The 21,003-nt window shown below is 36.0% G+C and overlaps 1 protein-coding gene across 1 annotated transcript; it reads left to right on the forward strand.

The window, feature by feature from the left end:
* The first annotated feature begins 426 nt into the window (after nucleotides 1-426).
* On the forward strand, nucleotides 427-17,018 carry gabrr3a (gamma-aminobutyric acid type A receptor subunit rho3a). The gene is made up of 9 exons (XM_028466648.1): nucleotides 427-589; nucleotides 3,282-3,394; nucleotides 9,551-9,618; nucleotides 9,700-9,923; nucleotides 11,126-11,208; nucleotides 11,965-12,102; nucleotides 13,897-14,049; nucleotides 15,481-15,674; nucleotides 16,713-17,018. Exons 1-9 carry the CDS (start codon nucleotides 444-446, stop codon nucleotides 17,016-17,018), a joined length of 1,425 nt encoding a protein of 474 aa, XP_028322449.1. The 5' UTR covers nucleotides 427-443.
* Nucleotides 17,019-21,003: the final 3,985 nt, after the last annotated feature.

Here is a 21,003-nt window from a genome sequence, read left to right on the forward strand (position 1 = left end):
TCCCACCCCGTCCCCACCCACCGCTGCTTCAGTTTGTAGGTTAGCAAAAGATTTCACCGATGGCGGAAAAGAAGATTAGTGGGGAATTAATGGTATTCCTTTGTCATTACAGGAATAAATTGATATTTGGTTTTAAATCGGAGGGGTGGGGAGGGGACGGGGCAACATGTGTCAGGAGACGTAAGCAAATTCATGATGGCAGAGTGACAAGCCGACTCATCCAGGGGGGGAAGCCTGCCATGCCCCTGTCTAAGCCGTGCATCTCTGAACTGATGTTAGAGCAGATGAGCAGCACACAGGATAACACGGGGACGCCATGGATGTGCTCGTAGAAGAAGAAGAAGAAGAGTGCAGGGACAGCTGTGGAAGCCCCAGAGCAGCACACTGAGCACGACTTAGGAGGAGGGTTCCTCCAAAGAGCCTTCTATAGCTCCAGCCCAACCATGAAAGTGGCCCCCCTGGCCTTCAGACTGGTGTGCTTGGCCTGGATGTGGCCCGTCACGCAGCTCAACAGCAGCCACTTCCCCAACAACAGGAGGAGGCACAAGGAGCTGTACGTGGGAGAGAGCCCCAAACAGAAACATGGAGGGTGAGCTATCATACTATACATATATATATATATACTTTTAATAAATCTCATGCTAACATAAGGATACAAATATATACAAATTGAAAATAATTCTGTGCAGCAAATTTAGTTTTAGTTGTAGTCAGTTTTTTTTTTTTTGACTAAAATGCAACTTAGTTTAAGTCCAAATGTAGTCATGAGAACTATTTCTATTAAAGTCTAGTTTTAGTCAACTAAATGACATTAGGGTTTTAGATAAAAATGCTTATGCTTTATATCTCAGTTGATTATATATTGAAAATATTTAGTCGACTAAAATATAAAGCATAACAGTTAATGCTTGTTTTCAAGATTCTATTTTCGTTATTTATTTTTAATTTATCTTTGAGATTAAAGATTCTATTGATCAACCTGATATAGGATGTATTAATGTTTTAGTCATAGTAATTTTGGGGGGGTGTTTTTTGACAAAAAAAGTCAGAATTTTCTCATCAGGACTATTTTCCTTATAGTCTAGATTTAGTCAAATGAATGACATTAGGATTTTAGAAAAAAAAAAATGCATTAACTCTTATATTTTAGTCAACTTAAAAACATTTTCTTTTTTTAAATTAATAAATTATCATCATTAATAGTCATAGTTTTTTTTTTGTTGTTGACTAAAATACAGGACTATGTCATTATAGTTTAGTTTAAGTCAACTAAATGACATTAGGATTCTAGATTAAAAATAAATAAATACACAAACTCTTTTCAGTCAACTATACATAACAGATTTGGTTGACTAAAATATGAAGCAAAAATAATTAATGCATTGTTTTTAAAGATTCTATTACCATTAATCAACCTTATATGGGATGTATTAATGTATTTAAACACACACACACATTTGATTAATGTGTAATGACCACAAGATCACATGAGTTCTGATTGGATTTCGTCCCATGTGTATTAGTTAACAAAAATGTCAATATAGTTTGATATAGTTTTTGTTGACATGTATTTTTTTTTTTTAGTCTTGTTATTGACACTTAAGAAAATTGGAGTTGACGAAAACAATGACGAAACTATTTAGTCAACGAAACTAAGGTTGTGTTGTAAATATGTCATACTAACGTACTACGAATGACTATGTAGTGAGTTCACATGAGATAGTATGCAAAGATTGAGTAGGCGAGGAATACCTGGATGGATACTATATGGGGACATTTTTTAAGTATGCAAGGTGGGCACACTAGTTAAACTCAGCCGTCCCATGATGCATTGCAAGTGGAATGTAAAATGGTTCTGGGACAGGCTTCAAGCTTAAAAACAAACATCCTCTTTTCAAAATAAAAGCATATCTTTATATATTTTATTTATTTTTAACTAGGGATGTAACGATTCACTCAACTCCCGATACGATTCGATTCACGATACTGGGTTCACGATATGATTTTCTCACGATTTATTTTACAAAATGGGAATGTTGACAAATGACTGAAAAATATTCCTTTATTTTTTGGGGGGAAATACTATACTATTTTCCTTTTATTTTTCATTGTCAAAAGAATCCCTTGATAAACTATTCAAAACAATGTAATTTAAATAAAAATAAATCTTGAATGAAATAAATAAAGGAATAATACAAATGAAGAAGAAACCTATTAATTTAAATTCTGGTTCTATAGTAAACAATTCAAAACTGCATAATAGTTATTTTTATTTTTAAAAGTGCAACTGAAAATGTATTTTGTGCCTTAACAATTGGACTTTAAAAAAAACAAAAAAAAAACTGTAATTTTACTGTATTTACGTCAGATATTTGTTTAGACCAGCAGAGGGCGCTGGTAACCCAGTGGTCGGTTGGAATGCAGTTATTCCACCAGTGAAGAAGACAAGCTATGCTAGCAGACAGAGCTAATAGAAAAACCTGACTTTTACAGATATTCACGTAATATTAGATATTCTTTCGGTGCTACAGGGGTAATGAATCATTTATGAGCATGTTTAACAGTAAATGGCGGCCAGAAAGAAAATAGTAGCAGATTCCGCCCGTCATGTCCGCTTCTGGAAGGATTAATATATAGCGCCTTCTGCTGTTTAAAAAAAGTACTGCGATTCAATTTTCAGAGCATCGATGTGAACCGTGGTACCTATGAATCGATTTTTAACTGCCTTACGATTAATCGTTACATCCCTATTCTTAACTCTTTTGTAAATAGGGCTGTTGTTTTGATGTTAATCGCAAGTTTTGTCAGTAGCACACTGGAGGGTCTTGGAAAATCTCCAAAATGTGGGATCGAAATGGGTTTATGTGAGTTTTATGGATCAAATGAGCACATGTTTATATTGTACTTTTCAGAACTTTCAAAGGTGGAGAATCAACAGAGATATTTAGCCTCAGTGTGATTCAGGTTTTTGTCGTTGTAGGTTCCAAATGCATCTTGGGAAACTTGGAAGTATACTTCAGTGGGAATGCTCATCATCCTTATCATATATAATAGACAGTTCATTGAGTTTGTAGTAGAGAATTGGTGATTTCCAGCACTGATTAAGGCCGATTCTGTGCGTTAGATCACTGTCACTTCACTCAAAGCACAAATGCTCATTTTCTTCAGGCCAAAGCTTTTAGTTTTAATCAGCGTCTGATAGCTGTCACTAACTCCATCCACCAGATGTGAGGACGGAGGCCGGGATTTGACACAATCTGTTCGTTTTCTCTCTACTCTAGACGCGTGGATCTCAAGATGAAAAAGCTGGACAGCACCAAGTCTCTACTAATTAAATCAGAGCAGCTGCTTCGTATCGAGGACCATGACTTCGCCATGCGTCCTGGATTTGGAGGTAAATTGACCTGGCGTGTGATCCACTTCATCTCTGATACCCTTTCCTGCTTGGTTTCATAACCATGTGCCTGCTTGACAGCAGCGAGAGGGGTTAATGTGGGTGACTGGGCTTTATTTTGTATTAGGCCTTAACTCGCTAAAAATATAAAAAAAAATCCTCGGTGACCTAGATTGTCTGCTGGGTGAGACGGTGACGCAAACTGCGATGTAATAATGGGAAAAAAAAAAGCCTGACCTGTGTTTGTGATTCAGGCTCTTTGTTTGGTGTGTTTCCAAGTCGAGTTTTGGATGTAGTTACATCAATTTATGAGAAACATTGTTTCCCTTAAAAAGCAGGGAACTAAAAAAAAAAACTGCTGGAATAAGTGGATCAAACCTCTAAACCACGTGTGTCAAACTCGCGGCCCGGGGGCCAAATCCAGCCCGCAGTAGCTTCCAATTCAGCCCACAGGAGAAAGTAAAAATGACAGAGAAACCATTAATCCTTGTGTGAATGAAACTCAACAATATTTTTAGGGGCTCACAGTTTTCCCGGTGCTTGCATCGCATGATTGCAGTCATTTTTAATGTTAAACTGTTGAAAAAAGTCAAAATTCCTACAAAATCCTTGAATTTTTGTTAAATTATTACATATTTCCCTTAATTATTTGGAATTTGGTCACAAAATCTAGGAAATATAATATATTATAGATAATTGAAAAAGTACAAGTACCCTAAAAGCAACTCAATTACAGTAATGTGAGTACTTGTAATCCATGAATTAATCATTTCTTTTATTACTTCACAAGTGTCAAACTCAAGGCCCAGGTTCCAAATCTGGCCCTTTAAAGCATCCATTTAGGCCGACAGGAGGAAGTAAAAATGATAGACTAATAAATCATTGTTTAAAATACCAGCGATTACAGTTGTAGATATCTCAGCCCCTTCAAATACACACGTTCAATGAAACTCCACAATATTTCACAGTTTCACAGTTTTCCACATGCTCACATCATATTATGGAAGTAATTTTTTTATATATATATATCTTATTTAGAATACTTTTCTCTCATTTTGTGTATTTTTGGTGTCATTTGTGTGTTTTTTTGTTCTTTTTTGCATTATCTTTCAGTCAGTTTGTGTATTTTTGGTGTCATTTATATGTTTTGCTCTTTTTTTTGTATTATCTTTTAGTCATTTTACGTATTTTTGTGGTCATTTTGTTATTGCTTGTGTGTTTTAAATGTATTTTTCTCACATTTTGTGTATTTTCCTTTGTTGTTTGTATTTGGTGTCATTTGGTGTACTTTTCTCTCATTTTGTGTGTGTCTGGTGTCATTTGTGTGTTTCTGTTGTTCTTTTGTATTATGTGAAATTACTGATTTAGAAACATACTCAAAAAAGTACAAGTACCCATGAAAACCACTCAATTACAGTAACATGAGTACTTGTAATCCATTACTTTCACCTCTGCAATCAAGTTTGCCTTTAAACAGTCAAATCTCCTTTTTGGTAAGAAATGATGAAGCTTGAGTGCATATTTTCAGTTCTTTACAGTGCTTTCTGCTTTTCAAAGTTACCTCAAAACATGATGATTCATACGACAGCGACTCAGCAGATGTTCCAGATAAGATGTAATGAAAGGTCAGGACTCCAACTTGTCAATCAGCTATAGAACGAATGGCTGCACAAACAACATGGACCCAGTCATTATCTCATAATTACTTTTGTACGAGAACAAAAGACAAGGTTTGTACCAGAATGTGTAAAGCAGCACACTTCCTGGATTGCACAATACTCAAACACAAAGCATGTGGTGGACAAGTTTTCCTTGACGCAGAGGTGTAAAGAGTTCTGATATATCCTGGTCAAGAACAAGTACAAGTAAAAAGTAGCTCAATTAAATAGTATTCAAAGTTACTTTCACCCCCACATGTTTATTTTTGTAATAAATCTTCCCAAGGTTCCCTTGTGTACAGCAAACATCTCATGCATAAAATTAAAAAGGAAGAAACAATTTTGCACAATTTAAACTTGATTTATTATATTAATATATGTGTTTTATATACATATATATTTATACAAAAAAAAAAGTGCAGCAAATTTTGTATATATATATATAAACAAATTAAATGACATTAGGATTTTAGTTGACTAAATCTGTAACAGATTTGATTTAATATGTTAAGGTGTCATTTATTCAGACAACTTTATTTTTCAGGATATTTACTTTGAAATGTACTTTGATCTCCTGTAGATCAAAGTAATATAGTAGTTTACTTTGATCCTTTAGAGATCAAAGTACATTTCCGGAAAACACGTTGTTCCCTTGCATACAGTAAACATCCGATGTAGAAACTTAAAAAGGAAGAGTCCAAATCTTGCTCAACTGGAGCATAATTTGTTTTCCACAAATAAAATAAAAGGTTTGTCAAAAAGTAGAAAAAATAAAAATAAAAAAATAACACCAATTAATTCAATTCAAAATAAAAAGCTCTAAGTAAAACAACATTTATAAAATCCAAACCGGAGGAAATAATCTCCTATAATGTGATGCATTTGATTGTTGTCCGTTGATCATTTTAGTTTACTCATTTTCTCAGTAATGTTTGAGTGTAAAAAATGTAATTAATTACTTATTTTAAAACTTACTTAAATACCAGTAAAAATACTGGTTTAGAAATGTACTTTAAATGTGCTTAAATGACAATAAATACCAAAAAATTCACTTCATGAGCCAGCAGTCGATTCTGGATTCTTGTGACAATTTTAAAAGCCTCATTTAGAAATGAAGACTGAACACATCCGTGTATTTTTGGTCTCAGATGACGTTGAACATATTACAGCTCGCACCAGGTTATGAAAGCAACAAAAACCTAAATGGTTGGTGTGTATAACTCTGTATTCTTAGGTTAAATTGGTCATAATTATGTGATTTCAGTCAGTGTTAACCCTCCTATTATCCTAGATTGACCCCATTTAATGTTTGTTATTTAAAGAATAATAACTGTGCAATTGATTTAGCATAAATAAATAAATAGCATTAAGATTTATTTATTTTTTTCAATGTACTGAACACATATTACATGCACTGGGGTCAAATTGACGCCAAATGGTTTTAGCTGTGTAAAACATGTCTGCCAGCTCTTTCACAATGAAAGTGATGTAGATTAGAAACTTTATCAGATCACAATTCCTTGATTAAGGAATTGATTAAGTTTCAGACACATTCTCCTCTATGTCACTTTATAGGAGAATGTGTCTGAAACTTTATGATGAATAACCCCAAATATGTTACAAAAAAGAGTTTATGAAAGAAAAGCGGAAGTCACCAACATAAACCAGTACGGTTTATTCTGTGAGTCATGAATGTAGATACACTAGATAGAAACTTTTTATTGTCCTTGTAAAACATATACAACAAAATTAAGGTGATCTCCAAGAATGAGTAATGAAATGTGACACACCTAAAGGGTAAGTACATCCCTTTCTTCTGCTGAGCTGCCACTAGGAGGGAAATTAAGCTTTGATTATGGGCGTTACTGCTGTAGCAGTAAGACACGCCCAGCTACTTTCAGTATCCGCCCCGTCCCCTCCGTCCCTGCACACATATTTATAGGAGAGGCGGGGCCAACAGTTAAGGGGTTTCAGGAGCTTACCGTTCAACCAATAGCAAAATTCAGTTGTAATAGCCGGGGTTCAACCCTTAGTGGCCAGTATACCAGACATTTTACAGCTGAATACGCAAAATTAAAATACTTTTACTAAAATGTGAAGAGTGGGACTAGGATTAATCAACAGCACTACTTAAAACCCAAATACACATATATTCAGCAGAAAAAAGTTGGTCCTTAAATAAAATATTGGAAAAGCGTCCCTCAATCCTTTGGTGACAAAGTTTCCTCACCTGCTGCAAGGAATTCACTAAGATTGCAGCAATGATTAGTGCACGTGCAGAAGTGATGCAGACCGCCCTGTTTTAATGAGCGTTTTGCTCGTTCAGTGTGGAGACGTGGGTGCACAGAAGCACACAATGACGTTTTTGAGGAAGTTAAATTGGAGACAGATGGACTTCTCTGTCTGCAGCACAAATTTTTAATATTGTAGAAAACTAAACAAAAAAACAAAAAAAAATATTTATTTATTTATTTATTTATTTATTTTTAAACAACTTTAAAACCTGATGGTATTTTTCCCCCTGATTTAATGTGGCTGCTGCGTCAGGTCCTGTAACTTTGCTCTCCCTGAAAAATAGGCAGGTTTGTCAGAAACCGTCCTATTGATCTGTTGACACCATTGATCTGAGTTAATGCAGCAACACAGTCTGTCAATCAGTCGACCAGCACCATTTGAAGATGATCTACTGATCATCATCGAGCAGGTCTGACCTCCTGTGATTACGTAAATTACGCATCTGATCAGCTGATTCTGGCCTGATGTTCCTGTCCTTCAACACGACACCAGAGTTTGACGGTCAAAACATCATTGAAGCGGTGCGTCCATAGCGCGCACAGCATCCTCTCTCCACCGCAGCGTCAACAGACTCCACACACGCACTGCGGCGGGTGTGCAGCTTTTTTTATCCCTCACACACACTTTACTCAAACTTTATTTTCTCATTCAGTGGCTGTTAATATTGACCATTGTTTGATTTTAATTATTTTCTTATACTTGAAATGTTAACTGGAGCCTTTCTTTCCTTCTCCGCTCTGTTTTGCCTAAACATTTACTGCAGCGGATCTCTGTGTGTGTGTTTGCACCTGCTTGTCAGTCGTACTATTTTCCAGTACAAAAACAGTCCCAGCATACAGTTCCAGATTTGATGAATTGCATTGCTCCCACTGCATTAATTTATTTGCATGTCCTCCTCCCATTTTTTTGCGCCCCTTATAAGATCAGCCTACTTTACATATTCATCAGAAGAAAACACGCTAAAGACTAAATACACGCAGTCCTGATTCCCTGGAGTGTGTACTCCTTATTAGAGTGACGTTTGCACACGTTTTAATACCCCTGAACCTTTAGTGAATCCGCACCCCAAATTAGTGTATCTTGAAAATCTTTCATTCAAATGTTTTGTAGCTCTAAAACTATGTTTTCAGCAATTAAACCAAGTGCCTGACACGCACAAACGTAGTCAACAATTTTCAATTGAGGATAATAGGAGGGTTAAACTATTTCAACTTTCACTTAATTCACAAACGGGAAATCAACAGCTTAAAGAAAATGTATAATAATTGTTTTTTTTTTTTTGTTTTTTTGTGATAATTGAATAGTTCTATCCTCCCATTAAAAAAAAAAAAACATCTAGGGAACAGGCAGGATGTCACAATCACGTCCTCTTTACTCCATTGTATAAATTGTGTTTTGATTGTTTTAAGTGCTTACCTTCATTAGGTAATGGCACAGAGATTATGCTACACATCTGCGTTAACCACCATGACATAACAGCCACTTCCCTTATTATATACCGTACTGGTATTTACATAATATTACCAAACACCGTTTTTACTGAGCAGAATTTGTATTTTTAAATGTTGATTATGCAGATGTGCATGTGTGCGATGTAATCTCGTGACTACAATATATAGATATATATTTTTTGCCTTATTATTTCTGCACAAATCAGAGCCACAGAAAACACATATAAATATATATATAGATAATTTTTTTTTCAAGTATTTTTTATTTATTTTTTGTTATTGCTTTTTTTTTTAATATTTGTGTTCTATATTTGTATAAAACAAGTGATACTGAAATGTTCTGTAAGTATGACTATATTTGAAAAATGTATCACTTTGAAAAAGCTCATAATAAAAATATTTATGGGGATAAAAAAAAATACAAAAGTTAAAATATAGATCCAAATACAAATACATCAATGAATAATAAATTAAAAAATTGAAAAAAAAAATTGTATTTGTATTTTCTTTTTTATGTCCACTTATTTATCAATCTATATTACATTATACATTTATATTTTTGCATTAATTTAGGTTTTGTATGTTTTCCCACTTATATTTATGTATTGAGTTATTCATTTGTTTTTTAGTTTTGGCAGTTTGGTCCTCCATAGTTAACAGCTCAGTACTGGGATTAGACCAACACAAACTGACATAAGATGTGTTTGATATGATGATAAAACTGATTAATTCCAATATTTAATCAAATGTAGGTTCAGCCATTCCCGTCGGCATTGACGTCCAGGTGGAGAGCATTGACAGCATATCTGAAGTAAACATGGTAGGACTCATCACACTGAGAGTAAAACCTTCATTATAAACACGTAAAATGACGTGAGTGACTTTTATTTTCATTCCCCAGGACTTCACCATGACTCTGTACCTGAGGCACTACTGGCAGGACGATCGTCTCGCCTTCGCCTCCACAAACAACAAGAGTCGAACCTTTGACTCGCGCCTCGTCAAGAAGATTTGGGTTCCGGATGTGTTCTTTGTGCACTCCAAGCGTTCGTTTATCCACGACACAACCACGGAGAACATCATGCTCAGGGTTTCTCCAGACGGAAACATCCTCTACAGTGTCAGGTAATGAAAGTTTATAGACCAACCCAACACCACAAGTGTGTGTGAGGCTTAACTAAAGACAGAAAACGTCTTCTTATCACATGATTAAATAGTAAATTCACCACAGAGCAGAGGTGACAAACTCATTTTGATATAAAGTGGGCCGGATCAGCAAAATCAAGATATTTTAAAGAAAAAAAAGGCAATTTTCTAATTTCTGCACCATGTATGAACAATGTATTGAAGGCACTTATAATATCCAAGCAATAAGTTACAGATATCAGTACCTACAGAATCTTAAATTCAGAATTCTTTTTTTTGTTATTATGCACCAAATTTTCCCAAAAGTCAAGAACAAAAATCAATGTAATTTTCAGAAATTTTCGTTGAATTATTTGGTTAGCCACATAGCGTAATTGCCTAAATCGTAATTTAAGTTTGAATGGTAAAAATGTAATAAAATGTCCCAACTGTGGAATGAATAAAGAATATTCTATACTATACTCTGTAGTGTAGAGAGAGTAGAAGAAAGTAGAATTCATGCAATGACACAATGATGAAGACGATTTAATGCAACAACTTGTAGTTGTTTTAGAAAAACTAGGTTTTTGCAACAAGTTTTGATTAAAAAATACTGCAAGATTCTGGAACATAATGTGTAATAATTAAAGTCTCAATATAAAGTCAAATGTATGGAATTACTTTGCAACTGTTTCAGTCACACGTGTTACATTTAAGGCACAGGGGCCAAATTTGGCCCTTTAAAGTATCAAGTTTGGCCCGTTGGGAAAAAGTAAAAATCATTGTGAAATTTACCAAATATTTGAGTTGTAGATATCTTATTTTTACAAATTTAATTAAATTCCACAATATTTGCAGGGGTTTTGCAGTTTTCCAGGACCTATATTGCAAATTGCGCAAAGAACTTCTGTAATTTCTCACAAACAATCCCACAAAATCCAACTAAATTACGTGAAAATTGGTCACAAAAACCAGGATTTTTAAACTGAAGATCCTACAGGGACTCATATTTAAAAACTTGGGCAGAATAATAATGCAAATGTTTTGTTTTTTCCCGCCTAAAATCTGAGACTGACTCACAATCAAACTGCTTTGTAAAATGTGTTTGATGTTTAATTCCTGTTTGCAAATCAGGGAAAAACCCCTTAGATGTTGATACTGAGTGAACTCTGTCTTTCTTTAACTGTAAATTGTCTTTTTAGGATCACGGTGACGGCTCTTTGCTCTATGGACTTCAGTAGTTTCCCTCTGGACACACAGAATTGCTCTCTGGAGTTGGAGAGCTGTGAGTATGGAACGGTGCTGCTTTTAAATGTCTCACCGTGTGTTTATCACTGCTTGAAATAAAACCATGTCATATGTCATTTGGCTTTGTTACAAAAGCTTTGATTGCTTTTGGAAGGCGCGGAAGCCTTACCTCAGTTTTTGCATGTTTTTCAGTTTTTCGCCCATTTTTAAGTTTTTCCTTTGTTTTTGGTTGTTATTGAATACATTAGCCTTACCTCCGTTTTTGGGTGTGTGTCACTTTTTTGCCCTTTTTTTGCCCTTTTTTTAGCCTTACCTCAGTTTTTGCATTTGTCACTTTATCAGCCTTTTTTTACACCTTAGCCTTATCTCAGTTTTTGGGTGTTTGTCACTTTTTCATCCCATTTTACCCCCTACTACAGCCTTATCTCAGTTTTTGGGTGTTGGTCACTTTTTCTCCCTTTTTTACGCCGAGAAATAATTAATGCTCAACGCTAATCAATCTTCTTCTTGGACTATAATCCTCAATCAAGTCAATCTCTGCCCATTACTGTGTTTGTTTTACTGCAGCATTTAGAAGTAATCCTTTTATGGTTAGGATTACTTTTAGATTGTCGATGGCTTTTGCTGTTTTTTGGCTATTTTCATGGGTGCTAATCTCAGAAGAAAGCCAGGAACGCCATTTCTGAGCTCTTCCTTCTCTCTCCTGAAAATACCATCCATGAGTCCACAAAGAGGCAACATGTGAAGGAGTCCACTCACCCCCCAACCCCTTCCTTCTCTTCCTCTCTTAAAGATGCGTACAATGAGAACGACCTAATGCTCTACTGGAAGAACGGGAACGATTCATTAAGGACTGACGAGATTGTGCTCTCGCAGTTTTTTATTGAAGACTTCCAGCCTTCCTTTGGGCTTGCCTTCTACAGCAGCACTGGTATGTGTGGCCGGAGCCTCGGGGCCCTCGGGGCTGTGTCCACCTTGGAAACAGCCGGAGAGCTCCAGACTCCTATTGTGTTTGTTAAAAAAAAAAAAAGAGAGAGAACAATGAGAGTGCATGTGTGCATGCGCATGCGTGTGTTCAATAAATGTCATATTTATCGGAGTAAAAGAGTGCATTTGTCAGCACAATAAAAATAAGCTGTTACTGTGAAAGTAATAAAGTAGGACAACAACTATTAAAAAATATGTTATTTATTTTTGCATTCTTCATGCAGACGAGATTGTGACACATCAGATCTCACTCACACAAATAATAATAGAAATGTTAATAAAGTAGAAGGATAAGAATGCATGCTTTTCTGCAATGCAGTATGAACTTTTAGTCTCTATCCTAAACAGGGTTTTTGTTAAAAAATAGATAGATTTAAAAAAAAAAAAAGCAAATGCTACAAATGTAAAATTCCTAATGATACTGCAAGGACACAATTAAAAAAGAAAGAAAGTTATTTCATTCATAACAAGGTAAATAATGTTAAATATACTGGAGACAACTTTTTTTTAAAATCAGATAAAGACACATCAGATCAATACATCAATCTCCACTGTAAACACTCTCTTATTGAACTGTCGGACCAGTTTTGTGCATTGCATTGTGGGATGTGGAGTCCTGTAGACAAATGCATAGAAGTGGTTTTACTTTATTCTTTTCATGATGATATTTTCATTGTTGTTTATTTATTTGTTTGTTTGCCTGTTAGCAGGATTACGTTAAAAGTACTTACTGTAACTGGTTTTGACAAAGTTTTTAACCAAAGATTGACCTTAAGCCATGGAGGATTCCATTACATTATGGAGGGGATCCGAAACAATAAACTGATTGTAGATCACTATAACATTTCAAAAATTCCTGGTCTTTGGCCAAATTTCAATGCTTCATATCTCCGTTATTTATTGACCGATCTTTATGAAACTTGACCAAGTTATGTTGGGTTGGTTTTTCAATTACGTCGATGAGTTTCATCTGGATTGGATCACGATTGTGTATTTCATTGCGATTTTTGTTGGGGATACACATTCTTCCAAGCCTTTAAAATGTGAATGATGACGATACCATGATCAGGATCATTGATCGAAATAACTGACAATATCTGGAAAAAGAGGAAATTTGGCGGTTGGCAGAGGTTTGCACTCTCTGATTTCTGGAGTTTCTTCAGCGATTGGTTTCACAACATTTTTATTCTAGTTTGAGAACATGCAAACTCCACACAGAAAGGACCCAAGAATCCACCCCAGGGCTTGAATCCAGGACCTTCTTGCTGTGAGGCGGACGTCAATTTCTTCTGCAAATAATTCTTGAAACTTACACTGTCTTTATCTGATAAAAATTAATTCGTTTCAATCAAATTTAATATGACTAAAAATGTTACATTATTTCAGAGTTAAATCAGATATTCTGAAAAGCGTGCCTGCTTTGACGCTCACGTTTCCAGTAGAGAAAAAGGGAAAACTAGAGAAGCAGCCAAAGGATTTTCATCTGTGTGTGAAATAATCTTGGGATATATTTGGTTTAAAAGGATGTTACATAACTTCAGCTCTAGATAGAGCCGTAGCAGAGGATTTTTTTTCTTCTCTCATCTAAGATCAACAGCAGAACACAGATTGATCTTGTGCTTTCTTAGATACTCAGATTACGCAATGGCATACTGGTGTTGCTTTGATTGTTTCCCATATTAACTCTAACATTTTGTAACTCTAGCGGCCCTAAACTCTACCTTTTTTTCTGTTCCAGGTTGGTATAACCGGCTCTACATTAACTTCATTCTGAGGAGACATATATTCTTCTTCATGCTTCAGACGTATTTTCCCACCATGCTGATGGTGATGCTGTCCTGGGTGTCGTTCTGGATAGACAGGAGGGCCGTACCTGCCCGTGTCTCTCTGGGTATTTACTCACCAAATACGCATTTATTTCAGCCTATATCCTGCCACACGTGTCCAATTTTGCTAATACATAATCTGAATTAAGGTCAGTGCATGTTTTGGTCGTTTGGTCATTATAAGTTATATGTTGGCGTTCTGGCCAAAAACACAGCACCGTCCTGCTACGTGCTCTTATTTTGAAAACGGCAACTTCCGGTGTCATGTACGCATCGTACTGAGATTGTATATATGCATATATGCAAATGCACGCACATGCACATGCACACATAGCAAAAATGAATTTTTGCTAAAAAATAATTCATTTTTGTTTTCAAAGTGAACGGACACGTGTTTTATTTGTTTATTGGATTAGGTTAAGGGTTATAATCTCAGTGCGGAGGTAAACTCAGTACGTGACACCAGTCACACCATATGAAAAACCACATTTTTTAAAAATTTTTGTTTCTGTCGTCCAACATTTATTTAATTTTTTGCTTTTTAAAAATAGAAAATGAAAAATGATTGGTTCTTAGAGGCCTTGAATTTCAATCTTTAATCTTCCTTTTCTGAACAAAAAGTCCAATGGCCAAAACATCCACTGACCAGGGCTGGGGTCAATTATAATTGTAATTGTAATTGAAAAAACAGTTTGCTGCTTAAATTTTAATGAAATTGTAATTGAGTTCAGATAAATGGCATGGAAACTTGGAAATTAAAAACTGTTAATTACAATTAAATTACACAAAAAAAACTGGGGAATAATTTACAGTTCTATGGCTTACACATATGTAGTTAATAATTCCAAAATTATGTTTCATATCAAGTTTTCCCACTACCATTAAAAAAGTATTGAAATCGAGAGATAAACTGACACAAAAATGGCTCAGACTCCCACACCAAAAATATTAATACCAATGTTTTCATTGATTATTGAAAATCTGATATTTTTTGTGTATTTTACAGCTGATTTAATTATAAGAGATGCTAACAAAAAGCTAACACAGGAGGAATGTTACGTTTTATGGGCTTATTTATTAAAAGCTCAGTAATTGTAAGTAATTGTACTTGAACTTCAGGAATTGTAATTGATTTACAGGGAGAGAATGATAATTGTAATTGTATTTGAAAAAAAAGGCCAGTCACTGTGATCGTAATTGAGTTGTAATTAAACCTGGATAATTGAAGAAGTAATTATAATGAAAACATGTAATAGAGCCCAACCCAGCCACTGACCAACAAAGCTGAATGTTTTTCTGTCTGAGTATCAGTCCTCTGCAACTTTACAGGTTGTTATTGTGATATTGGATTTTTCAATAAAACTTGGACGTATTCCCAATGTTGCAAACTGGACGGACGTCATTCTTGCATTGTGGTTTTATGAACTCTTCATCTCATTCTTGCGGTTAGCGGATAAGATTTCAAGCTGTCTCTCATTGTTGCTCTTTGTATCCAGGCATCACCACGGTTCTGACCATGTCCACCATCATCACCGGCGTCTCCACCTCTATGCCACAGGTGTCTTATGTTAAGGCCGTAGACATCTACCTATGGGCTAGCTTCCTGTTTGTCTTTCTGACAGTCATCGAGTACGCGGCCGTCAACTATTTCACAACAGTGGAGGAGATGAAGAAACTCAGCAGGGCAAAGGTCATTTTTTTTTATTTTTCATCTTTACTGTGACATTAATTAACCCTCAAGGCACCTTTGGGGACCAACTATGTACAGTACTTTCTGCTTATTCAATGTTTTAAACTCTCAATTTCTCATTCAGTTTAAAGCCTAATTTTAGGAACTTTGGACAGGAGTTTTATTTTACTGTTCATAATTTCATGATCACTTTTATTGCAAGATGTATAGAACATCTTTTAAAAAATGTACCGACACTCTTTGAGTTCGGGGTCGATTTTGACTCCCATTATAACCACATATTTTGGATATACAGTGGTTTTCCCACAAATACATAATAAATCAAAGCCTCTACCTTTATTACATTGAGTTTCAATGGAGGTCAGTTATTCTTACCCTGCAAAATGCATGGCAATAAAAAAGTTGAAAACTATACAAATGGTCTTGATGTGTTGGGATACACATGAAAGAGTGGTGTTAATGTGGTCGTGAATATATTTTGTGTGTGTATGTGTGTTAATGAGTGCGTAAAAGTCAAATAACAAAAGGCAAAATGAACTGGTTCATCAGGGGTTTATGACAAAAAGGGAATAAAAATATGAACTATATAAAAAATGTAATGAAAAACTTTAGATTTATGGTTAGGTCTGAATTTCTGATGTGTAAAAAGTGGGAAAAAATATTCATATATAAGATTTCTATTACACTTTTATGAAGGGTACCGTTGAGGTACCTACGGTCAAAGAGTGTAGCATATTTTGTGTTTTTGTCATTGAAAATAAATAGTGATTTTATGATAGAAAGGGCATAAAAACATTAAAAAAAAAATATTGAAACATAATTATAACTTTATATCTATGATTAGGTCTGGAGTTGTTTAAAGGATCTGATGTGGAAAAAATTGGAGGGAAAAAATTATATACAACATTATTACGACAGTTTTATGAAGGCTACTGTTTTGGTACCTAAACTCAAAGAGTGTAACGTTTTTTAAAGGTGCCCCGAGGGTTAATATCACAGGAGTCTGATATCTACTTATACCCTCCTTTGTTTCTGCAGCTCCCCGGTTCTTACAATGCCACGACCCAGGCTATGGCAATTGATGGATGTTTCCACGACAACGACATTGATCTCACGTCTTTCCAAGAGGCCGCCAGCACACCGAACACGGAGAGGACGACACAGTCTCGAAACTCCACAGTCTCCGGCCCCACGGAGGGCACCAGGCTGCATCGCAAGCACCCCTTAAAACAAAACCTCAGCTTCATCATGAGCAACAGCTACATGATCGACTCCTACTCCAGAGTTTTATTTCCTCTGGCCTACCTGCTTTTCAACATCATCTACTGGAGTTTATATGCGTAGTGTGCCGCCTGAGAAGCAGTGGGAATAATTTGACTTTTCTACGCTGCGGAAATCTTTCAGTGACAATAGATGTTCAAATATCTGTTGGTATTTGACCTCATGCATAAGCGGAATTTGCGAGGGGGGGCAGGGGGAGCATTGCCCCCCCAAGTGGTAAAAAATTTTCATTACAGTTTTCCAAAATTCATTTGAAAAAAATACAATACACATAATATACACATATTTTAAGTGCCATGAAACACCATAACTGTACAAAATATATATGGATTCATATATTATTAGTTATTGTTTGGCGCTCGAGTCATGTGACTTGGTTCTTCTTCTGTCGCGCAATTCTTCCTCACAATGTAAATGGTGAAGCGACACTGCTCCCAGCAGTTCATGTACGGTACTGCAGCAAAAATGAAGCAGAACGCAGCCGCCGGCCTGATATTTTCATGAATTTACAACATTAATCTAAAAATGAGGATTTTTAATGACACGGTCAGCCTCACAGAGCGAAAAAAAAAAAAAAAAGTGAGAAGTAATCAGGGGGCGGAGCTGCTTTCTTCTTGTAAATAGAACGTTACATTTTATTTTTTTACAACAGTTTTATTGTGTTTTGGACTAAATGCTGGGATTCATTGGATTTTTGAATGTCTAAGAAACATTTTGAGATGACTTTTGATTAAATATAAGGATTCAGTAAGACGTGGCATTGCTTTAAAGGTGAGGAGAAGTGCTGGCTTGTTTATGTCACCATTTTTTTTCAAAGTTTGACAAAATAATTGACTGTTTGCTGTGATGGTTGCGTCTTAGAATGCTTTATATGGTTAAAAACGGAAGATTCTAAGCTTTGAAACGGCATATGATACTTGTGATATGCTGCTGTAATTTAATCCCTTAAAGGGATCCTCCACTGTTATTACAAATGTGGCCTAAAACCATTGAAATGTCCTTATTAGAAGATCTAACAAAACACATTATTTTGCTCCATATTTGTTTGATTAACTTTTAAAACTGGGACTGCCATAGCCTGTGCTCCACCATGTTGAAATGACGTCATTGATAATTGAGTCATTGAGTTGAAACTGTCGCCTCCTACAGATTTTTTTGGCTCGCAGATTTAAAGAGGTTTACATCAACTTTTTTAACTTGTATTGATTTTTAGAGCAACCTAAAGCAGCACATGTTGTAATTTTGACTGAAAAAGCTGCTAAATGATCCTGAATGCCTTCACTTCTATAGAACTCAATGGACTAAAAGGGGCGATTGGCGTCATTTCAACTTGGCGGCGCACAAACTTGAAAAAGGTAAAGTAGTCCCATTTTAAAAAGTTAATAAAACGAATATGGTACAAAATAATGAGTTTTATTTGGCATAGATTTTCTAATAAGGACATTTCAATGGTTTTATGCCACATTTGTAAAAACAGTGGAGGATCCCTTTAAGAGCGTGAATGAGTGAGAACATGCATTTTGACCCGTATTCAAGATGGTGGACATTAATGCTGCGTTCACACCGAATGCGTCTTCTGCGGCACTGGAGGCATCTGCCACACAAAACGGTCCACATATGTCGGAGGGTCATATGTGGACCTGGTAGGCGATGCTTTGCGCGTTTAAAGCAAAGCATCGCCTACCAGCGACACATCCAACTCGGTGAGTTTCACTGCCTGCTGAAGCGAGGAGTTGCGCTCCTTTTTCTCCTCTCTTCAACATAAACCACCAGTGAAAAAAGCCGGTGTGATTAGCGGCTAATGCTATCCTAGCTCAGTGCTAACCCTAACCCTAACCCTAACCCCCTTTACCTGCTACTACCACCTCCTCGCTGATTTGCCTCCACGCCTAATCCTTCCTAGTCCGGTACCGGTTATAAAGGCCATGTCATATACAGTAGCTCAAGGTGCTCACACACAGCTTCTACTCAGTGGTTGAATGGATGAACAGACCCGTGTCCGTGTTGACGGCCTGACATCATCGTCAACAAAGACTCTGATTGGCTTTAGTCATGCGAAACAGTCGCAGGAGTTCAATATTTTCAACTCTTGCGAATGTGCGGATATGCGTAAAATCGGAAACGTGCTCGCATGGCCAACGCTCTTGACGTGCAGATCGGACTGCATCGCCGCACAGGAAAAATTTAGCATCTGGGACGCATCAATCCATTGACTTTGTATGTAATCTGGACGTACGGACATTTTGTGACACATCTGGTGTGAACGCAGCATAAGAGATTTTAAACGACGTGTCGACACAAATCTTTGTAGTCAACATTATCAATTATGTTACTAATCATTTTTGCAATATTGTATATGTAACACACATTGTGGTTGGCCCAAATCTCGAGATGGTTTATATATTTAATTCTATTTTTTCTTTAAACTCTGCCTATGACCTCATGTATGTAGTTTGAACAGTGGAGAACTTTACTGTTGCACCGACTGACTGTATGCTTTGCAAATATTTCATTTTGTGTTTTAGGCTTGCTGGTATATTTCAATAAAAACTTCATATTTGTAGAGTGTAGCAATTTGATGTTTTGTTGTTGCCGATTTGATTCAAGGACGATATTAATTACTTTAAAACGATTCGATCAGATTCGATTCAGCGACTTGAAATCGATTGATTCAGTAACTTTTTGGCCAAAATAATAATTCAACCAGTGTGAGTGAATAAATCCCTGTATACGGGACAGTACAGGTTAGGTTTCAAAGATTCCTGTCAGGGAATCATCGCTAAATTAATTATGGACATAAACAAACAAGGAATGAACTTTTAATGGCAAATGTGTTCAGATTTTATTTGAACAAAAGTCCAACCAACGCTTCATTTTAAATTAACATGATGTTGACCTTTCCTACTCTCGTTTTCAACATTCAATACGTTTTCAATAAAAAAATACATATTAGGTTTATCTGACTCTTCTGCTTTGTTTTTTTCCAAATTAAATCAATACAATGTTAATATAAAAAATGAAGTGTAACCAAGATCTGTTCAGGTTCAATGAGCAGTGGTTGAACCTGATACTTTTACTTTTAACTGGATGGTGAGCCTGAAGCTTTCTGCAGAGCTAATGCTAACATGCTAACGCTACAGTGAGCGACGCCTTTAGAATATAGTGTTTCTACACATTGGAACGTTCGCTGGCTTCTCCGTTTTGTTTGTTGTCTGCTGGCGCGTGACATCACAGACAGTCAACAGAGTCGGCCGTAAACTTTTTAATATTGAAAGCGCTTTTTTAAACACATCCACATAAATATGGATTATTTCCCTGTATATAATCGATTGATTACCATTTATGACCATTTTAAATCGATTCATGTCATCAGGAAGGCCAACTTGCTGAGCACAGATTGATGTAGTGCTCGATTTATAGGAATATAAATCGATTCATCGATCTAAACATGGATGAATCGTTGCACCTTTATTTGTAGATGCTCAGAGAAGCTGGATAGAAGGAAGAAGAAGAATAAAACTTTCAGCACTAAATGGAATTAGCAGTTATCAAGGGGATAACTTATTTTTACTTATGTTGCATATGTTGAATTTTTGCAAAAATAAATTTGCATAATTTGCTTACAATTATCTTATTAAAGGCTAGGAATAAACTGAATACTTCTTCTTTCCTCAAGTGATTCTCATAATCAGTTTTGTCCAGGCTCTAATGTCGGATGCCCTTCCTCACACAACGCTCTGCATCTGTCCAGGCTTGGGACCGGCACTAGGAGGACACTGGCTTGTGGCCCTTTAAGGCTCCAGCGCTGGTGAGCAGTTAGGGGTTGAAAGCCTTGCTCAAAGGGCCATGTAACAAACTAGAATTACAAGTACGCTTTCTTCTGTTGAACACAGAACCTGGTCATGTTGACACAAGGACCACACAAAGGTTACATTTACATTTTCTCCACTTGCATTTGTTTGTTATTGAAGTTATTTTTGATTAATCGAGATAAAAGATAACATTATTTGTCGCAAATCAATTGCATGAATTGAAATGTATGTATCCA

The sequence above is a fragment of the Gouania willdenowi genome, chromosome 14 (genome assembly GCF_900634775.1).
Source record: "Gouania willdenowi chromosome 14, fGouWil2.1, whole genome shotgun sequence".
Lineage (NCBI taxonomy): Eukaryota > Metazoa > Chordata > Actinopteri > Blenniiformes > Gobiesocidae > Gouania > Gouania willdenowi.